This window comes from Prionailurus bengalensis, chromosome D1, assembly GCF_016509475.1.
Source record: "Prionailurus bengalensis isolate Pbe53 chromosome D1, Fcat_Pben_1.1_paternal_pri, whole genome shotgun sequence".
NCBI lineage: Eukaryota > Metazoa > Chordata > Mammalia > Carnivora > Felidae > Prionailurus > Prionailurus bengalensis.
The window spans coordinates 62,343,593-62,365,528 of record NC_057346.1 but is presented as its reverse complement, the minus strand read 5'-3'; the positions used below and the strand labels follow the sequence as shown (position 1 = coordinate 62,365,528).

Sequence of the window (21,936 nt, the reverse complement as noted above, 5' to 3'; positions counted from 1 at the left end):
AATATCAGTGGCCACCCCCAACTTCAAGTTTCATGAGGTTAGGCAGGGACTTTCCCTATTTTGTTGCTTATTGCCTCAGATCTATTAGAAGTCATTTCATATAAAGAATGATAAATAGATACACAGATATATAATTTTAAAAATATTTTTAATTGAATGGAACATTTTGATGATAAATCATGCTTCTATACACTGTTCTTGCTCTGAACACAGTTGCTGCCACATCATAGAATTCGGTTACTCTTCTGGTATCAATAACATATATTGGATTCCCCTTTGATCATTTTTTATTGAAGTATAATTGACATACATTATATTAGTTTAGGTGTACAACATAAGGTTTCAACATTTGTACACATTGTGAAATGTTCACCACAATAAATCAAGTTCCTATCTATCACCATAGGGAATCAAGAAAATGTTTTCTTTCCTGTGATGAGAACATTTAAGATTTACTTTTGTAGCAACTTTCAAATTTGCAACACAGTATTATTTGCTATAGTCATCAGACTGTATGTTACATGAGTTATTTTATAAGTGGAAGTCTTTACCTCTTGATCCCCTTCATCCATTTTGCCCACCTCCAAACCCCCATCTCTAGCAACCACCAATCTGATCTCTGTATCTATGAATTTTGTTTCATTTGCTTGTTTTGTTTTTTAGATTACACATATAAGTGAAAACATATGGTATTTGTCTTTCTCTGTCTAAATTCACTTAGCATTACACCCTCAAGGCCCATCTGTGTTGTTGAATGTCAAGATTGCATTCTTTTTTTATGGCTGAGTAGTATTCCATTGCATATATCTCACATCTTTTTTATCCATTCATCCATTGATGGGCTCTGGGTTTGTTTCCACATTTGACAAATTTTAATCAATTTTTCACATCTCTTTCTTCCTACAGTTTACGTGGATTGGTGTTTTATCTGTTTCCACCGATATACTTTAACCACGTTAAGTTTTGCTTTATTTACCCTAAGATTTTCTCAAATGCAAAAAGTATTAAAAATCCACGGGCCAAAGGGGGAGATATTTCATTAGATTCCTCTGCAAGCAGGAGATGTAATGACTGGAGGGGAAATACAGAGCCCTAAGAAAGATTTCTTTTTCCCGGTAACTCAGAAGATAATAAGCTGGAATGTGGAACATAGACACGTACTCCGCTCTGGTGAGAAAATATGTTTGGTGAGAGAAGCATAGTAAATTCAGATGTTCTGCTTGCCCAAGTTTTCAGGTATCTTGACAGGACCTGACTTCCCCACTGATTTCTCTCAGCTGCAAAGCTAATGTTTCCTAAGAATGTCCCAAGATACTGACCATGGATGTGGGGTCATTTCAGAGATTCAGATGAAGAGGAGTAAAACCATGGATGTTGGATCTGTGCAAGGATTGGCAAAGGAAGAAGTACTGGGTAGAGAAGAGGTCCTTGGGTGAGGAAGCTCATTTCTTGTGAACACTGCAATCAATACCACTATGCTGCACTCATCACACAGCGAGACTCTGAGCTCTCCAGTCCCCTCCAGTTTTAACCAGATATAACTAAAAACACATCTATTCCTACTATGTCTTCATTAACCATCCTACTCCATCCCATTATTCCCTTTCTGAAATATGTGGGAATGCAAAATGGTATAACCACTTTGAACAAAATCTGGAAGTTTGTATAAAAAAGAAAAAAAATACTAAAATTCAACAATTGAACTTATAGCTTAGGATACCCAGGACAAACAAAACTTGTTCTGTTTCCACAAACAGAGGTATTATTCTAACAAAACAGTACCCGTTACCTATACGTCAACATTATGAAACTTGAACAATTGTAAGAACAAAACAAAAAACATGAAGGCACTAGAGAGTGACAAAACACTAGAATCTACAGTGTAATCGACCATGGGAAGAAGGGAATACTACTGGAGGAGTTTCCTGGTTTTGTGGGTTTTTATTTGAAAGCAAACCTCAATTAGTAGTAAGTAGGACATTAAAACTCAGCAACATACAGACTTATTAACTTGAAGAGCAAGAAGAATAATTTGAGGATGTACCTGCAGCTGAAAAATGGCAAAAGAATGTCTGTGAAAGAGAGATCCAGAGAAGGAAATCCCAAACTGTACGTACACACTCAGCAACAATCAGAACTACACATGTTTGAGACAGACACCAAGTAGCCCAGATAGAGCTACAAGAACTGACTAGAGATTTCACCTGCTGCAAAATGCAGGGGAGAATTTAGGATTTGAGTTCAACCAAGTTAACTACCTGGAGAAAAAAATATTCTTCAGAAAAATTAACAGAATCCAGAGTCTTTACATCCCATTCACAATTCCCCTGGGGGAATTTTAGGTACATGTTAAAATTGTTTAACATACAAAGAAAATAGAAAACACGGTCCATACTCAAGAGCAAAAGCAATCAATAGAGATCAACTCCAAGATAATCCAGATATCATATTTACAAGGATTTACAACAAAAAAAGATAAGGACTTAACAGCAGCCCTCAAATCTAAGGTTAAGGTTATGAAAGAAAATATGGTTATACTAATGAGCAAATAGAAAATGTCAAAAGACAAATAAAAATAGTTTTGTTAATTGAAATTCTGAAACTAAAAGCCACAATCACTCAAAAAATAATGTAGGACTGGCTTAAGAGAAATTCAGGATCACAAAAGAAAGACTAAGTGAACTTCAAAGTAGATTAATACAAATTATCCAATATGAAAACAATGAACAGAGCCTCAATAATCTGTGAAAAAAAATATCAAGGTACTGACATAGGCTTAAACCACAGAACAACTACTAAAGTACAACAATAACAAAACTATAAAGGTAGTTGAATTAAATGAGAAACAAAAAGGTAAAAAGTGCACATTCATTTTACATACATGCAGAAAAGCATGCACAAAGACATTCTAAAATAAAAGGAGAAAGGATGGAAGCGGGTAAGCTCAGGTATAGATGAGCCCAGGACAAGAGGTGCCACACAGAAGTGGATGAGAGACTAAGAAGGTTCAGGAGCTCGGTGGGCACAGGGTGATGGGGCCTGGACAGTTCAAAGGATTAAAATATGGATAAGCAGTCTGAGAAAAGCAACATTTAGAAAATTTGTAGATGAGTGATCCATGGTTTGTGACATTGAAAAATGAGACAATGCCTGCTTCATAGTCTAGGAAAACCCCAACATGACAGGGAGGAACAGCCATGGAAAGAGTCAAGACCTTGGGATCAGATGTGTAAGACTCCTCAAAGGCTTTATACTCAAATTTATTCTGTAACCCAATAACCCAGTAGCCAAATTGAGGTTTGTATCTGGAGAAGACATTTTGATAATCTGTACCTTGTCTAACAGCATATTTTATATTACGGAAACATGTTCTACAGTATACTCCTAGGATCCAAGCAGTCTTCTTGGACACATCTATTTCCCAGTAATGTTTCCCTGAAGAGAAGTTTTGGGAGCCCAAGATACCATAATTATAAGATTTAACAGGCCAAATTGGCATAGGCATTACTTGTCTCTGATCTTCTGAAAGGACAAGGTTTAAATTTAGGTTGATTGGATTCAGTGTGATGTCCACTGTAGGGAAAAAAAATTATAAGATCAGGTAAGATGTACGAGATAGGTTTATCTAGTGAAGAGGGACCATGGGAAGAGACCAGGCAGAGCTTGTATTATGGGTTGGGGAAGGGGGTAAAACACTGGAGAAATGTATTTATATATATATATAGAGAGAGAGAGAGAAATATATAATATATATATTATACTAAATATATAGAGAGAAATATATAATATTATATATATTATACACATATATAATATATATAAACACATGGGGCTAAGATCATGAGATCTCTGAAATCACAAAAAAATTCTTTAACGTAAGCTTCACACCCAGCACAGAGCCCAACATGGGACTTGAACTCACGACCCTGAGATCAAGACCTGAGCTGAGATTAAGAGTTGGACGCTTAACTGACTGAGCCACCCAGGTGCCCTGAAATCACAAATTTCTGAAAGGAGATCAGAACCCAGGGATTTGAAGAACCAGTAACTTCTTACCCCAGTAGCACTGGACATGTGTTAGCTCTGAAATGATAAAAGATTCAATGATGTTGATTAGAAGCAAATGATTAAGCACCAATACCTATCTCTTCTCCAAAGAAGGGCCAGCAGACGGGAGCCCTGGTAGACCATAAACTGGTAATTGAGATGATGAACTGGACACCTAGCTATTCCCCCTTAGATATAACCACATCTCCTAAAGCAATATCCCTCCTTCTCTGAAAACCGTCCTCCTTTCTATCCTCTCTTTGAAACTATACCAGCTCCCAGTTAAGTCCCTGAAACCACAGGGTTCCCATACCCACCCTCCTGTCCTGGCTCTCCTCACCTCTATGTATGTGCAGCACTGCCCTCAGATCTGGAGCATGGAAGGAACTCTTCAGTCTTCTTGAAACAGTTTTTGGCTTCCTTAGTGTCCAGATCTCACTCCTAGGCATGACAAAAAAATGTTGTTCCTGTATCTCTTTCCTTGTATCCTAACAACACAGCTGCCTTCCTCTCTCCTTCCATGCCACTGATGCACTTGATCCCTCCTCCCTCAGAAGCCTGACCTGGGGGGGAAGGGAGAATCCTGATGCTGGAGCCAGAAGCAATGTGCTCATATCTCCCTTCCCATTTGCCTTCTGTGTGACCTTGGGAAGGTTTTCATCTCAAAGAAACAGTTTCTTCTTCTAAAAATGGAATAATTAACCCTTTTCTTGATACCTTGTGGACATAATAGAAAATTTGATGAAATAATGTATAGAAAAAGCCTTAGCTACCTCTAAAAAAGGTATGCAATATGTCGGAAATTCATCACGGTGGGTCTTTCATGGAGAGTTCATAGATGTGTGCTCCCAGGCAGATAGATCAGTAGTGAGGCTGAGGATCCTATCTATGATGTGAGATCCATAGGTCTCTTTTTGAGAGCCTGTGAACTTGTGCCTTAGTCCAAAGCCTGAACCCCAGTGGTATGACCCACAAATAACATTGGAGATTTCCGGTGTTCTGAAAAAAGTTAAAAACCCTTGGTAAAGGAGAAGTATGACCACCAAACTACAAAGGTTAGTATTTCATGTGTTTGTAAGGAACTTAATGCTGTCAGGTGGGTTGGCAACTTAAGCCACAAGAAATACACTTTCCCATAGAAGCTTCTAATGTGTGTGAATGGGAAAAAATTAATTATATCTGTAAGGTCAAAGTCACTAGCCCTGGGGCTCATGTTTGTTTTTGGAAATCTAAAGAGAACCTTGTAAAATGACCTAATCTTTTATTTAAAAAAATTTTTAATGCTTATTTATTTTTGGGAGAGAGACAGACAGAACATGAGCAGAGGAGGGGCAGAGAGAGACAGAGACAGAATCCGAAGCAGGCTCCAGGCTCTGAGCTGTCAGCACAGAGCCCAATGTGGGGCTCAAACCACAAGCCGTGAGATCATGACCTGAGCCAAAGTTGGACGCTTAACCAACTGAGCCACCCAGGCTCCCCAAATGACCTAATCTTTTATATTCCCATGTAAGCAAAGTAACTATAAAGGAACTGCCCTTATAACCTATTTTAGGACTTGATGAAGCCCTCCATGTGATAGGACAAGCACCTGTGGAGTACAGGAAGAAGAGCAAGGACAAAGTGAAGTCACAGGACTCTAATAGTGAAATCCCTGATCCTTATTACCCTTACTGGCCCTACCTCTGTGACCTCCAGCCACTGAATTCACTAGCATAGAATCTCGTCTATTTTCAATAGATAAGGAACACTTAAATCCTTGTCTATGACCAGGAATTTAAAAAATACTACATCCAAATTCCCCTGATTTGGAAGATTTTTCATTCTGATTGACCATCAGATCACTCTTATGGCTACAAACCTTTCTTCAGAACACAAAAGTACAACTCCTGGTCACCCATACGCACCATTTCATGATTCCACTCATGTCCTAGGGAGAAGAGAGAAAACATGAGTCAAGGAGTATAAAGAGTAACGCAGGATTAATGAAAGAAAAAATAGAAAAACACTAGAGAAAATCAGGGAAATCAAAAGTGAACTACTTAAAAATATCAACAAATTTGACAGATTTTATACAGACATACCATGAAAAAAGAGAAGAGAAATTATTAAAATCAGGAATAAAAGGGAAGACATCACTACTGACCTTTGCAAAAATTAATAAGAATATAAAGGCTATGAACAATTATATGCCAACAACTCATATAATCTAGATGAAATGGGCAAATTCCTAAAAACACAGAAACTGCCAATACTGATTCAAGAAGAAATAGAAAATCTGAATAGACCTAACACATGTAGTGGTTAGATTGGAAATTAAGAACTTCCTACAAAGAAGTCAGGCCCAGATGGGTCCAGTGGTGAATTCTAATAAAGGTTTAAAGAAGAAATAAAAAAAAAAAAATACTTCACAAATTCTTCCAAAAAATAGAAAAAAAGGGAACAATTCCCAACTCATTCTATGAAGCCAGTACTACTATGATACTAAAATGAGACAAACATCAGAATTAAAGTGAACTACAGGCCAGCATTTCTTATGAGTATAGATGTAAACTTCACCACTAAAAAACTGAATCCAGCAAAATATGGAAAATTATCTATACACCATGGCCAAGTAGGATTTATCCCAGAAATGCAAAGTTGATTTCACATAAATTAATGTAATTCATTATATTAATAGAATAAAAGTAAAAGCCACATGAATAGACACAAGGAAAAAAACATTTGACAAAATTCAATATCCCTTCATGAAAAAAAAAAAAAAAAAAGAATAGTAACAGCCCACTAGAAATAGTGGGGAAACTTCCTCAGCCTGACAAAGGGAGTCTATGAAAAACTCAAAATTAATGCAGAACTAAATGCTTTTTCCCTGAAATTAGGCGCAAGAATGTCTACTCTTACTCCTTCTATTTCAAGTGGTACTAGAGGGACTCCTGAGTGGTTCAGTGAGCTGATCTTGACCAGCTCAAGTCAGGCTCTCACGGTTGATGGGATTGAGCCCCACATCAGGCTCTGTGCTGACAGCACGGGATTCTCTCTCTCTGCCCCTCCCCCACTCTGTCTCTCAAAAAAAAAATTTTTTTTTAAACAGCAAAAAAAAAAAAAAAGCCCCTAACACTATGGTACTAGAGGTTCTAGTCAAGGCAATTAGCCAATAAAAACAAACAAAAAAAAGCATTTATGTTGGAAAGAAGTAAAACTAGCTCTATCTGCAGAATACATAGTTCATATACAGCAAAACTCTGTTCCATACACTGCTTATTGGTAACCTCTTCCACTTCTTAAATTTCAGCTCACATGCAGGTGTCACTGATCCCAAACTTTACATAATCTGACCATGGCCTATTGTCTATAATCATGTATACAGGATAATACATCACACAATGAAGAAGAAACAGGTACTAGAATCTCAAAATATCTAAAATACAACCTACTATTCACCAACTGTTTTCTCTCTTGTGTCCATTTGTCAAATACGGTACCAATATTCATTCAGTCCCTGTCCCAAACACTAAAACACCCTACCAAGCCAGTCCATTCCACATCCTTAACTTCTTTCAACTAATTTGCATTTCCACATCATCACCACTATGGATTTATTTGTTTTCAACAATATATACCAATATATTTGGCCTTACCTTTAAATGCCACCAGCTGGGTTTACAACGAAATCAGAGGAATAGCTTTGCTTCTCTGTATTAGTATAGTTTGGTTGTACATGACAAAGAAGCCAACTAACATTGCCTTAAACTCCTCGCCCCACCCCAACCCCCCCAAAAAAAAGATGTGGCCAGAGAGGTATTATTTCAGTCACAGATGGATCTTGAAGCTCAAATACTATCATGTATCTAGTCTTTCTGTGTCTCATAATTCTCTTTCTTCTCTGTTGACTTTATTCTCAGACTGTAATTGATAGCAACTTTAAAATCTCCTGGTTTACATTCGTTTCAGTGACATAATTCCCATGCAAAAGGACAACTTTCTTCACTGTGACAATACATTCTGATGCTCCAAGCCACTGACCAAAATTGGGTCATATGCTCAACTGCATGGTTTGTGGGAATATAGGAATTAGATAAACTAATTTAGGTAAGATTAACCCATCCATCCTTGATAATGTTGATTTTCTCAGTCCCAAACAAGTAGATGTACAAAAATAGACATATTGGTGTGTCATCAGAAAAAAAATCCCAGGTGTTGTTATGAGAAAAAGGGGAAAGGATACTAAGCAGATAAAATAATAAGTGCCATCTTCACTCCATCATTTAATTGCCTATCATCATTCATACATGTGTAATTCTACAAAATTTCTAAAACGAAAATGACCCAATATAATAACTATGACAAAAACATTAAGAAGTACCTCCTTTCCTAAGGGAAAGAACCTAAAATCTCATCTAATTTTTCATCCATTTTCAAATACAGCATGTCTCTGTTAGCTCATTCTTCCCAGTCAGTATTGAATGTAGCCCTCATGCAAACAACAGCCCCTCTCACAAACAATAGACATATAATGTCCAAAGAACAACAATGAAGATCTGGATAAAAAGAGCTGTTATAAGAACTTTCAGTAGACAGGTTATGAGGGGACAGCACCACAATCAATAGTATATATCTTAACATTTTGGAAAAGAACATCCAAATTCCCTAATCTAGTAAAAGAGTAAGTTCCTTGGTTGGCCCATTTGTCATTCTTTGAAGATTTTATCTAAATATGGGATGTTAATCCCACAAAATTTATAATGTTTATCTACTGAGTATTGTTTTTATTACAAGTAAACAGATACAACTTAAGCTAGCTTAAGTGAAACAAATGCCTGGACAAGTAACATAAACACAATGGTTGTGTGAAGTTGGAAATTGAAAGAGTTGTGAAGAGCTTGTGGATGAATTATAAACAAGGGAAAGGAATAAATAAGCCTACAAAGTTTTTGGTTTTACTCAGATGTAATTAAAATATCATAAAATTCATCTTTTATAGTGCACAATTTAGTAGGGTTTAGTACATTTATAATGTATATTTACCATCACCACTATTTAATTCCAGAACAATTTCATTATTGCAAAATGAAACTGTACACTCACTAGCAACCATTTCATAATTGCCTCCTCTCCAGAGCCCCCTGACAACCAGTAATCTAATTTTTATGTCTTTGGATTTGTCAACTACAGACTTTATATAAACAGAATCCTACAATAGGGAACTTTTGTGTCTGCCTTCTTTCACTTATGTTTTCAAGGTACATCCATGTTGTAGCATCCGCTAGTGCTTAATTTCTTTTTAGAGCCAAATAATTCCATTGTTTGGATATAACACATTTTGCTTGTGCATTCTTCGCTTAATGGACAATTGGGTTGTTTCCACTTTTGAGCTATTACGAACAGTGCTGCCATGAACTTCTGTATACAGGTTTAGTTGTGGACATAGGTTTTCATTTCATAGGTATGTATCTAGGAATGGAATTGCTGAGCCATACGGTAACTATCTTTAACCTTTTGAGGAACTGACAAGCGGTTTTCCAAAAGTAGCTTCACTATTTTACATCTTCACTAGCAATGTATAAAAGTTCCAATTTCTCCACATCTTTGTCAATCCTTGGTAATGTCCATTCTTTTTTTTTTTTTTTGGTGGTATTACCATTGTGGTTTTGAGTTTACATTTCCTTGATGGCTAATGATATCAATCATCTTTTCATGTGCTTATTGACTATTTATATATCTTTTTTGGAGAAATATCTATTCAAGCCCTTTATCCATTTTTAAATTGGGTTGTCTTTTGATTATTGAGCTGTTAGAGGCTTTTTATACATCATGAATACTAGGCCTTATCAGATCCATGATTTGAAAATATTTTCTCCCATTCTGTGGGATGTTTTTTCACTTCCTACATGGTGTCCTTTAAAACACAATAGTTTTTAATTTTGATGAACTACAATTTATTTTATCTTTGGCTGTTTCTATTCTGGGTGCCATATCTGTGAAGCTATTGCCTAGTAAAAAGTCACAAAGATTTATACCTATGTTTTCTTCTAAGAGTCTTAAAATTTGTGCCCTTCCTTACATTTAGATTTTTGATCTGCTTTGAGTTAATTTTTGTATATGGTGTGAAGTAAGAGTTTAACTTCATTTTTTTGCATGTGGATATTTTATTTTCCCAGCCCAACTTATCAAAAAGACCTACTGCACTTTTTACCAAAATTTGTTTGGTATCATAATCACTTAGAGAACCTGGTAAAAAAATGCAAAAGCTATCTTACTACAATGAGCCTGAGGAGCTAAGGTTTTTTTTATTTTTTTTAATTTTTATTAGTATTATTATTTTTACTTTTATTTATAGCACTCTAGGTGATTCTGATACAAAAAAAAAGGTATGATGCAAGCATCAGAGACAAAGGAAACCAGCCAACACATGAAAGTCAACTATCCTTCTGCTTGATATCAAGAGTAAAACAAAAGTGTTTGGAAATCCAGCAAAGAAAGGCAAGAAGATATACAGGAAGTCAAGCAAAATATGAAAAGTCTGTAATTCCCTGAATGACCATCATACTTCATGCTCAGGACCATAGTCAGACTATTAATGCTTAAAAAAAAAAAACCTGTCTAAATTTTAACATTAGTTCAAATTGTTCCCTCAAGTCTGTAGATATATAGTAGGGGGTGCCTGGGTGGCTCAGTCTGTTAAGCATCAGACTCTTGATTTCAGCTCAGATCATGATCTCCAGTGGTTTCATGCACCACGTCGGGCTTTGAGCTGACAGCACAGGGCCTGCTTAGGATTCTGTCTCTCCTCTCTCTCTGCCCCTCCCCAACATGTGCTTTCTCAGTCTTTCTCAAATATAAATAAATACACTTTTTTTAATTTAGAAAAAAAGTGGCGTGCTTGGGTGGCTCAGTCGGTTAAGTGTCCCACTTCAGCTCAGGTCATGATCTCACCGCTCTTAAGTTCAGCCATGTGATGGACTCTGGCTGATTGCTCAGAACCTGGAGCCTGCCTCAGAGTCTGTGTCTCCCTCTCTCTCTGCCCCTCTCCTGCTCACACTGTCTCTTTCTCTCTCTCAAAAATAAACATTAAAAAAAAATTTTTTAATTAAAAAAATAATAAGGATTTGCACCAGCATGCTTTCCTGACACCAGCAACCTTTCCTGGCACAGACCCATTCACACTTGCACAGAGATTCACACGACTCAAGTATAACACTTTCTATGCATGTATGTGCCGATCCTCACAAGAAAAGGCTCAGTATTCTATCTCTTTGTGTTAAAAAAAACTAACAAAAGAAGTTTGTGATAATAAATACACACTTTTTAATTAAAAAAAAGATATATTTCTTAAAGCTGAAAATACATGTATTCGCCTGTGGCTAAGATGAATGAAAAGAACTAGACAAATGTCCAACACTAGATCAAAGATAATAGGAGCCTAGAGAATATCACTGGATACCATAGATCTTCTCTCCAAGGTCAAATGTATTCCCTTACTTCATAAAATAATAAAGTAGGACACTCCCCTGGAATGCTTATATTCAACTGCCCATGATATATATCTCCAATGGAGAAGGGCTCCAGAAGACCAAAGGAACCTTTTAGTGTCAATACCAGGATTAGAGCCCAAAGACACAGAAAAGAAGGTAACTTAGACTATGTTTGAAGAATTCCAGACTGAGGGATTCTTCTTACCTGCAGCAGGTCCACTGTTGGCCATGCACTGCGATGCTCCAGATCTGAGATAAGTTCTTTCACCAGTTGGTTCTGCTGAGCCAGATCATCCTCAGCCTCAGCCAAGTTATCCAGTATTCTCTTCTCCTCTTCTTCCAATTTTTGCAGTTCTCTCTGCTCTTCACTGTCCAGGATGCTTCTAAGCTGATTAAATTCTGTTCTTATCCTTTGTCTCTCAGTCTGTATCTGGTACTGCAAGGTTGGACACACAAGAGAGGTAAAGAGTCTATTAGCCTGAAAGCCTACCGTGGAAGGGATTAGAAGCCAGTAAAAGAAATATTTTTCATTGAGTTCTAACCAATAGAATAAGGGCACAGGGGCAAATTTTGAGAAAGCTGGGTATTTTTCCTGCTATTTTCCTTTCAGTACATACTGTACTTATCTAGGCCAACCCTGGGATGAAATGCAAAACCCAAGTGAGTTTTTACATTTAGGAGCGCCCGGGCAGCTCACTGGGTTAAGTGTCCAACTCTTGATCTAAGTTCAGATCTTGATCTCAGCGTTGTGAGTTCAAGGCCCAAATTGGTCTTCGTGCTGAGCATACAGCCTACTTAAAAAACAAAAACAAAAACACTAAATGAGGTTTATGTTGTAGACAGCTGTACTGAACACTCATGCCTCCCTGCATTACCATGTTCCCAAGTTTGAACCTGGGGGAAAATCTTGGTCCTTTGCCTAGTGTCTTCCACTGGAAGTGTTGGAGCCTCATTGGAAAAGAGGAATTGAAGACAGAATTTTCCACCCTTCCTTGCCAAAGAGTCTGTCTTTGTGCTCAATTCCAAATACCTGTGTGTACTTGTAACATATCCACTCTCCAACCCTCAACTGCAACAGAGACAGGACAAAAAGGAGAACTAATTAAATGGCTTCTGGATGCATTCTGTGCCAGGGAACAAAGAGGAAGGGTCTTCCTTGTGATTTGAACTGAAGGTCCTCCCAAGATTCTTTTGTCCAAAACCTCTCAGAAAGAGTCTCCTCATACCTTCCAGGAAGTTCTCTCTTCTCGGATGTCAGCTTCTAGCTTCTCAACTTTCTGCTGCTCTGTCTTCAACCTCTCCAGAGCAGCCTGGAGCTTCTCCTATGAGGAAAAAGTCACATCAAAGTCAACCTATGAGTTTTCTCAGCAAAGAATAAATGGGGAAGAAATCAGGCTGATCTCAGAAGAGACCAGGTTACAGAAATTGTGATTAGAATCTAGGATATGGGAGAAAAGCTAAGGAGAATACATCCTTTGTTCCTGGGCGACAGAAGTCACCATTCCTCACCACAAGTAGCCTAATACTCTCTTTTCATAAGAGATCGACTGTGCTGCGGCAGGAAAAATCCTATACTTACTGGCACTCTTTCTACATCCAATCCACGGTGTTAAATAGCAACCATCCTGCTGAGGGGGAAAATGAGAGCCAAGCTTGCGAAAGGAATTCCCCATCCATATAACAAAAAGGCAAAAAGGAAAACCTCCCACTCATGGCCAAGGGTCTAGGCTCTAGAGTCTAGGCTTATTCTTTACGTAAGTGTAAGGAATATACAGAAATGTCCTTCAAGCATTGGAAGCTGAGCACAGTGTAAGAGATACATGTGGAAAGAGATTACAGGGTGCCAAGGTGAGTAAAGAAGGACCGAAGGGTGACATTTCCCAAGTACCATCTTCTACCTCTCTCCCTCCATCCTGGGGCCTACCTGACATTCCTTGACTACTTCCTCCACGAGGAATGTGTGGTGACCATGGTGCTCCTGAGACCGCTCGCAAAGCCAACAAATGATCTTCCTATCTTCCTTACAGAAGAGCAGGAGTTTCTCTTTATGGCGCACACAGAGGTCTCTCTTCAGCTCCTCCTCTGGGCTCAACTGGACCTTTCTGATTTTCTCCACTATGTTAGCCAGATGCTGATTAGGCCATAGGTTTTCAAGGGAGTATCTGACACCACATACAGGACAGCTGTTTTCCCCTTCTAGTCTGATCTCTGCCTCCTTGGTGTTTGCAGTGATGCAAGCTTGACAGAAGCTGTGGCCACAGTCTAGGCTCAGGGATTCTGTCAAAAGCTCCAGGCAGATGGGACAGAACACCTCGTCTTGTATGTTCAGGATTTTTAAAGCCATAGTACGTGTCCCCTGGCTTCTTCCTGTCCTTACTCCCGAGGCTCTTCTTGCTTAAAAGACTCCTGGATGGCTGAGCAGATTGAAAGGGGATGAGGTAAGAATGGCATGAATAGCAAAGATTCTAATTGTGCAGATATTAGGGATCGGCCAAGACTAAAATATTAAAGGACAAAAAAGAAGAGGGGAAAAATAAAACAGAAATGAAATTCAGTAGCCTGGGTAAGCTGCTAATACTTCAGGCTTCTGCATTTGTTCTCCTTTCAGCCTGGAACTGACCTCCCCTTGATTTTTGCATGACTTCCTCTTAATACTTCATTCAACGCCCTCTTTAAATATCATCTCATCAGAAGGACCTAATATGATTACTTTATCTACAGAATAATTACCAATATATTATCTGTTGTACATTTGCCATCTTTTTCTTATTATCACTATATAATATATAATATCTTTTCCTTAAATATCCTACTCCGAAAACATCATCTGCACATAGATCCAACACTGTTTTTGTTCACTGCCGTATCCCTAGTGCCTAGAACACAGGAACATAACCTTTGATCAATACATAAAGACCCTCCTCATTTCTCCATAGATGATTAAAACTTTTCTTTTTCTTTCTTTTTTTTTTTTTTATCAGCACTTTGTCTTTTTGTTTCATTGATTCTCTGTTCTCCAATGGGTAAACTTTGGGACCACAGATATGGTTTCAACATAAGTGCTTACCTCCAAATGTACCTGTCCCATTTGGAACCCCTCCATTCCCTCATATTCACTCCCAGAGACACTTACAGAAACTGCGAGGGCTATGAGGCTATGACAGAGAAGACGTTTTACAACTAAGAATTTTAGAACCAGTTACAATTTGTAAATCACATGACCTATTTATTCTTTATACCAAAGTCCTTGAGAAATCAGAGTACTTTCTTTATCGAAATGTGTAAATTGAATGAAGTAGCTTATGAAGATTATCTCATCCAGTAAGTTGATTTGGGGTGAATACAATTCCTCAGGATCTTCTTTCAGAGGTCTGGAAAGTATGATAAACACTACCACCCAGAGGGGCATGTTTTGGGGGAACTAATAATTTCCCAAATAGGAGAATATCAAAGATATCTCCCTTTAAATAAGCAAAGGTTGACCTAAAAGGTGTGAGAAGGGATATGGAATGAGAAAGAGGAAAAATATATTTTAGAGAGAAGAAGTCACCTATATGAGTGCCTTGTTGATGGAAGATACATCTTCTATAGCTTTTAAAATGCCTATGTGGCACCTGGGTGGCTCTGTCCGTTAAGCGTCTGGCTTCAACTCAGGTCACGATCTCATGGTTTGTGAGTTCGAGTCCCACATCAGGCTCTCTGCTGTCAGCACAGAGCCCACTTTGGATCCTCTGTCTCCCTCCCTCTCTGCCCCTCCCCTGTTTGCACTGTCTCTTTCAAAATAAACAAATAAACTTAAAAAATTTTTTTAAATGCTTATATGGCTTGGGGCCTGAGTGGCTCAGTCAGTTGCGTGTCTGATTCATGATTTCAGCTCAATTCATGACCTCAAGGTTCATGAGATTGAGCCCTGCATCAGGCTCTGCATTGACAGCATGAAGCCTGCTTGGGATTCCTTCTCCCTCCCTCTCTCTCTCTCTCTCTCTCTCCCTGTCCTTCCCCTGCTCATGGTCCTCTCTCAAAATAAACAAGTAAGCCAAAAAAAAAAAAAAAAGGATGCCTGGGTGGCTCAGTCAGTTAAACATCCAACTTCGGCTCAGGTCATGATCTCACAGTTCATGGGTTCAAGCCCCACATCGGGCTCTGTACTGTCAGCTCAGAGCATGGAGCCTCCTTCAGATTCCGTGTCTCTCTTTCTCTTTCCCTCCCCCAGCTCGTGTTCTGTCTCTTTCTGTCTCTCAAAAATGAATAAACATTAAAAAAAATTGTAATAAAAACTAAAAATAAAATAAAATGCCTGTATGGCTGGTGTGCAGAGGGTTTCTAGGCTTTTGGCATTACTATGCCTGCAGGGACCAAAAATGTGACTTCCTAAATGATGTAAAAGAGACAGCTTATTTCCAAAGATCAGGGATCAGTGAGGAAAGTCTGCTAGAGGAAATAGAGAAGCAGATGAGGATGAGAGAAAAGGTAAGATAAAAGGGACAGGACTGGGGTTGGGTTGAATGTATGGGAACAAAGGGTCATCGTCAGGCTTAAGTCCTTTCTTCTCATAAAAAGGACATTGGCATTACCTTCTCCTAGCACTTTGTTTTGCTTTATTTTTCACTTATTTTCAGTAAGCACAGACCTCAGCTTCCACAAGTGGGTTGTGACTCTTGTAATGAAATTTGTGCTGGTTGGGGCCTGGAAGCTATGCTCAAGGCTCATACAAGGCAATCAGCTTATTGGACCAAGACTTACCTACGCTATGTTAGTTTCAAACATATCCACCAGATCTTACAAATGACCTGATGAAAGGGATACGGTACCACCTGCAGCACTGTACAGACCCTCATTGAGAGCTCACCTGAGGCAGCCATGCTGATATGCTGTGTCTCCTGTGCTGTATGCCCCAGCTAAGCTAAGTGAACCTGACTGCATGTCCTGCCAAGTCACATGAGTGGGAATGGCAAACCAAGCCAAAAACTATTGCTGGTTGTCGGTCAGAAGGCATATCACAGAGTGGTGGCATGGGGATGTTGCTGATTCTTAGAACCTGGACTCATCATTCTAGACAAGGAACTATGAGGCAAAAAAAAAGAAAGAAAAGAAAAAGAAAAAGGAAGATCTCAGTAGATATTTTTGTCATGATACTTGTTCTCATAGATTGAATTGTATCCCCCACGCTGATGTCACTGGTGTGAATGTAATCTTGTTTGGGAAATAAGCCTCTGCAGATGTAATCAAATTAAGATGAGGTAATACTAAATAGGGTGGGTTCTAAATCCAATGACCAGCGTCCTTTAATAAGAGAGGGCACACCACACACAGGGAGGGCAGCCATTTGACAATGGTGGCAGAGACCAGAGCAATGCAGCAACAAGGCAAAGAATGCCAAGGATTGCTGGAAACCACCAGAAGCTAGGTGAGAGACGTAGAAGAGGTTCTCCCTCAATACCTACAGAAGAAACCAACTCTGCCAACACCTTGATTTTGGACTTCTGGCCTCCTGAACTGTGAAAGAATAAATTATTCCAGCCATAATTTGTTACAACAGCCTTCGGAAAATAATTTGGAAAGGTTTGATGACGAGGTTTGTAACAAACTATAATCTTCCCTTTGCTCTAAAAAGAGAGAATAAGGGCATAATGACAGCTGTGTGGAGATAAATTTAGGTCTAGAAATATACTCACTTCTCCAATCATCCATAAAGTGAAACAGAAAGCTAACTGTGGGCTGACCAATGTAATCTAGCCAATGGTACATATACTGAAAATTGTCCAAAGACCATATGCTTTTAGCTCCTAGCTCCAGTGACAATGGTCAGATCAAGGCTCTAATGACTGGCAAGACCAGAGGTTTACACAACATGATGTCCACCCCTGCTTGCAACTGAAGCTATTAGCCAAAAGTGGGGCTAATAGGAGTGGGGTTCTCTGCTATCTTTCACAATATCCAATCAATGCTGAGAAATACCTAGAGTCTACAGGGGTGTGGACCATGCATTCTACCATGGGGCTATAAACCTTCTTATCGCAGTGGGGCTATAAGAAGTTGATATCAAAGCAGTTGCCACCACACTGGCCACAGAAGGAGGAAAACCCCCATGCATAGGCAGGGACCTCTCCAATGTCCAAGAGTGATCCGAGAGCCCAGCAGCAATCAGGGAGATAGGAAGGGAGTACAAGTAGTATCTGCCTGATGGAAGTCCCAGGTCAGCTGACTGCCACAAGTGTCAGATGATCGTATCCTACACTTGATTCTTCTAACATCTGGACTCTGATAATGCAACTCTGCATCTCTTTGCAGGTTGTATAGTAAAATAAAATATCTCCAAGAAGTGGAGTGCAGGGAAAGATGTTCCTTAAAGTTTCCAGACAGCATCCTAGACACTTCCCTTGGTTTCCTAGGCCAGAAACTGCCAGTAGGCAAAGCAGAACCTGTTTTTGACATGGAGAGACCTGGGCAACTCAGAAATAATGCAATCCCCTCTCCCCATTCTTCTGTATTCAGAGTTCCTACTTCAGGAACTCCTTAGAATCCAGAACTAAATATGCCACCAATCCACACTATTCATGAACCTCTCTTCAAGAGCTCTAGCTCTCTGGTAAATATGTTTTTGAAAAATCATATTTTTAAAAAGTCATTTTGGGGGCGCCTGGGTGGCGCAGTCGGTTAAGCGTCCGACTTCAGCCAGGTCACGATCTCGCGGTCCGGGAGTTCGAGCCCCGCGTCAGGCTCTGGGCTGATGGCTCAGAGCCTGGAGCCTGTTTCCGATTCTGTGTCTCCCTCTCTCTCTGCCCCTCGCCCGTTCATGCTCTGTCTCTCTCTGTCCCAAAAAAAATAAATAAACGTTGAAAAAAAAAAAAGTCATTTTGTAGCATAGGACCACTTTTTATAAAATTGCTTCTGGCCTCATTAGTTCATCAGAAGTTGCTAAGAGTGGGGCGCCTGGGTGGCTCAGTTGGTTAAGTGTCCGGCTTCAGCTCAGATCATGGTATCACGGTTCATGAGTTCAAGCCCTGCGTGGGGCTCTGTTCTGACAGCTCAGAGCCTGGAACCTGCTTTGGATTCTGTGTCTCCCTCTCTCTCTGCCCTTCCCTTGCTCATGCCCTCTCTCTTTCTCTCTCTCAAAAATAAAATGAACATTAACAAAAATTTTTTTAAAAAGTTGCTAAGAGTGTTTTCTTCAAGTTAGTTCCAATCATTTCCACTGCCACCATCCTGGAAAGAGCCACCTGTGTCTCCTGCCTGAATTCTGGAAAATTGCTCTCCCTGAAACTATCATTGATTGCCCTTCTTCAGTGTGCTGCCATGGCTGTTCTTATGTCACAGACCAGAGTGCCCTTCAAAGCAGACACCAGTCCTGTCTATTCAAATGCATGTTGTCCAATATCAGCTGGTCATCATTATGCTCTAGGTAAGGCCACATTAGACACCTCCTCCTACTGTCCTACTCTTTCCCAAAGCCACCTCCTTCTCTTCCCCCTGCATACTCCACCCCAGCCCACACTGGCCTCCTTTCAATCCCAGGAAGAAACCCATGCTAAAGCCTTTAAATCCCTCACATTCTTAAGATTCTACTCAAATATCTCCTCACAATGAAGCCTTCATGAAAACTACTTAAATTTGCAAGGCCTTTACCATGTCACTACATTCAACACTTAAAAACTGTTCCCCAGTAATTATTAGTCACCTTCTTGTGTACATATCAGTTATCTGTTTGTTTACAATCTCTCCCCAACCAGACTGTAAGTTCTTATATGTATTTAACATTCACTGCAAGTTGAATGCATATTCATTGCACTTTTTTTTTTTTACAACAGCAGCTTTGGTTCCTATGAATTAACTGTTTAAGTGAATAAATAAATAAATCCATTCCATCCTATGGATTGAGCCTTGTTTTGGACCCTGGGGAGACAATCAGTGTCTGGGCAAAAATGGACCCATTTCAGGAGCAAAGCATAGGCTCCCAGGAAGACCATAACCATGACTCCTGAAAAGTGGGAATACAGGACAGAATGGGTGTGTCAGAAGGTATGTAACAAATCCATCAGTGTGCAAATTGCTCACAGGTGAGCTCAAGGTGGGACACAGTCACCATCAGTCATGGAGCAAATTTCTTAGCAAGACCATTGGATCTCTGGGCTCCTTCTGAGCAATAATCAGCTCCTATTAATTAGCTATGAGCAAAGAACAATAGTGAGAATTGAGGTAAGCATGCAAAGGTGTGTCTTCAGAGAAGAATGAGGAAGAAAGAGCTCTCAGGCAGGTAAGGATGTGGGGTCAGTGGACTACTGGAAGGAAGTGTACGCTCTTCAGGGAAGCGCCAGGAGACTTCCTGAGACTGAACTTCAAAGGACACTGGATAAAAGGGGGCCACAGAGGCAGGTGGCAGGCCAACAGCTGAGATTCAGGAAGGCCACAGACCACCCCGCAGCTGGTTCTCCGTAAGGGAGTGAGAGAATCCTCCTCTTCAATATTATCCCAGCCATGTCTCCAAAACTCCATTCTGTCTCCTGCCCCACTCACTCTAGGAGCTTGGGTTTCTATATGTTTGGAAAACAAGGACCTCTTTTGCCAGCTTTTCTTCAAGAAGGTAGTGGTGGGCAGAGGAGAAGACACTTTCTATTCATCTTGGAGAAAGAGAGAGAAAGGGAGAGGATTCCAATTCTCCTCAGCAAGGTAGACAATTAAAATTATAGAATAGGAAAGGGACGAGTGAGGATGGACACAGCCCAGAGAAAGAAGGGCCCCTCCAGGAAAGAAACAATGCCCTACGCCTCTTGAGAACTCCTTTCTCTCCAGGCCGTCCGTCTCCAGAATCTTGGCTTCAGTCTGTCTGTGCTCAGAGCAGGAAGCCTGAAGACTGGCTTTTCTTCCTTTCAGAGCAAGTCTGAGCCACATACTGAACTCACACACCTTTGCGTAGCACCTTCCTTCTGGCGTCTCCCACCCTCTGCCCCTCCCCCCAACCTCCCCACGCACCTTGAGGCCCCAGCGGAGAAGTCTTGACTCCTGATTTTAGTGGCGAAGCAAAGCCAGGGCGGGCGTGGTCAGCATTTACTGACTGAACAGGGAACAGGCGCTGGGCCTGCATGTAGCAGCTCCTGACCAGCCGGCTGGGAAGTGAAAGTGAAACCTCAGGGCTGGCAGGAAGAAGGAAGGGGAAGGAGCTTCTGGGCCCAAGGGGCTACAGTCCTGTAGGGCCACTGGGTATGAAATGTTTTACCTCAGTGGTTCTCTAGTGGGGGAGGGAGGGTTTGCCCTAAGGGACATTTAACCAACTCAGAGGACAAATTTGGCTGTCATAACTGGGGGATGCTACTGCCATCTAGTGGGTAGAGGCCAGAGGCACTGCTAACCACTCTGCAAGGCACAAGACAGCTCCCACAGCAAAGAAACATCCAGTCCAAAATGTCTACAGTGTGAGGCTGAGAGTCTGTTTTAACCCTCTCTGCTTCCTGGGCCAGCTAAGAACCAAGGGTCTCCTACCCCTTTCATGGATGTGCACAGGCCCTCAGTTTGGCCTTCCAATTTGAACTATCCCTTCAGGTACCGTGTTCCATTTGCCCCCAAAGAGCACACCACCACATCCTAGGAAATAGATGGGACTTGGGCAGACGAGGGATGGAGGGTTCTGGAAGAGTTGGCTACAAAGGACCAGAAGAGCTTTTTGGAGTATTAGAAATTCTCTGAAGTCCATTTGTGTAGTAGTCACACAGGTGTAAAACTTTGTCAAAACTAATCAAACTGCATACTCTATATATTTTTTTAATGTTTATTTACTTTTGAGAGACAGAGTGTGAGTGGGGGAGGGGCAGAGAGAGAGAGAAAGACAGAATCCGAAGAGGCTCCAGGCTCTGAGCTGTCAGCACAGAGTCCAACGCGGGGCTGGAACTCACAAGCCGTGAGATCGTGACCTGAGCCGAAGTCAGAAGCTTAAGCGACTGAGCCACCCAGGCGCCCCTCAAATTGCATACTCTAAAAGGGTGTATGTTATACCCATAACACATACCCCAACAACATTGATTTCAAAAGAAAATTGTTTTCTGTTTCATTATTTTTTTGATTTTTTGATTTTTATTTTAATTCCAGTTAGTTAACAGTGTAACATTAGTTTCAGGTGTACAATATAGTGACTCAACAATACCATACATCACCCAGTGCTCATCCCAACAAGTGCACTCCTTAATCTCCATCACCTATTTAACCCATCCCCACCTTGGATGGAAGGAGGAGCAAGTTTGGTGTGTTTGGGAATCTCCAAATAGTTTCATGGGACACTACTTGGAGCTCTAGGTAAGCAGAAGAAAGGCCACAAGATGTGGACAAGCGTCACGTCATCAAGACTCATTTCCACAGGCAGGGAGAGAGATGGGGAGTTATCTGAAGGAGGATGACAGCCACCACCTAGATCCCAGTGAGGGAGTAAAGT

At 40.3% G+C, this 21,936-nt stretch overlaps 1 protein-coding gene across 1 annotated transcript; it reads right to left on the bottom strand.

The window, feature by feature from the left end:
• Window positions 1–131: 131 nt before the first annotated feature.
• Window positions 132–20,771, bottom strand: LOC122483476 (tripartite motif-containing protein 34-like). The gene is made up of 8 exons (XM_043580482.1): window positions 20,487–20,771; window positions 13,441–13,922; window positions 12,743–12,838; window positions 11,722–11,952; window positions 5,952–5,974; window positions 4,388–4,488; window positions 4,057–4,083; window positions 132–3,573 (listed from the first exon to the last, which is right to left on the bottom strand). Exons 2-8 carry the CDS (start codon window positions 13,858–13,860, stop codon window positions 3,008–3,010), a joined length of 1,464 nt encoding a protein of 487 aa, XP_043436417.1. The 5' UTR covers window positions 13,861–13,922; window positions 20,487–20,771; the 3' UTR covers window positions 132–3,007.
• Between the last annotated feature and the right edge of the window lie 1,165 nt (window positions 20,772–21,936).

Coding starts and splice junctions, on each gene's coding strand:
- LOC122483476 (XM_043580482.1), bottom strand. CDS start 13,860: ATGGCTTTAAAAATCCTGAACATACAAGACGAGGTGTTCTGTCCCATC. Junction 11,953..12,742: donor AAGAGAGAACTTCCTGGAAG/GTATGAGGAGAC, acceptor CCAACCTTGCAG/TACCAGATACAGACTGAGAG. Junction 4,489..5,951: donor ATGAGTGGAATCATGAAATG/GTGCGTATGGGT, acceptor TGTCATGCCTAG/GAGTGAGATCTGGACACTAA.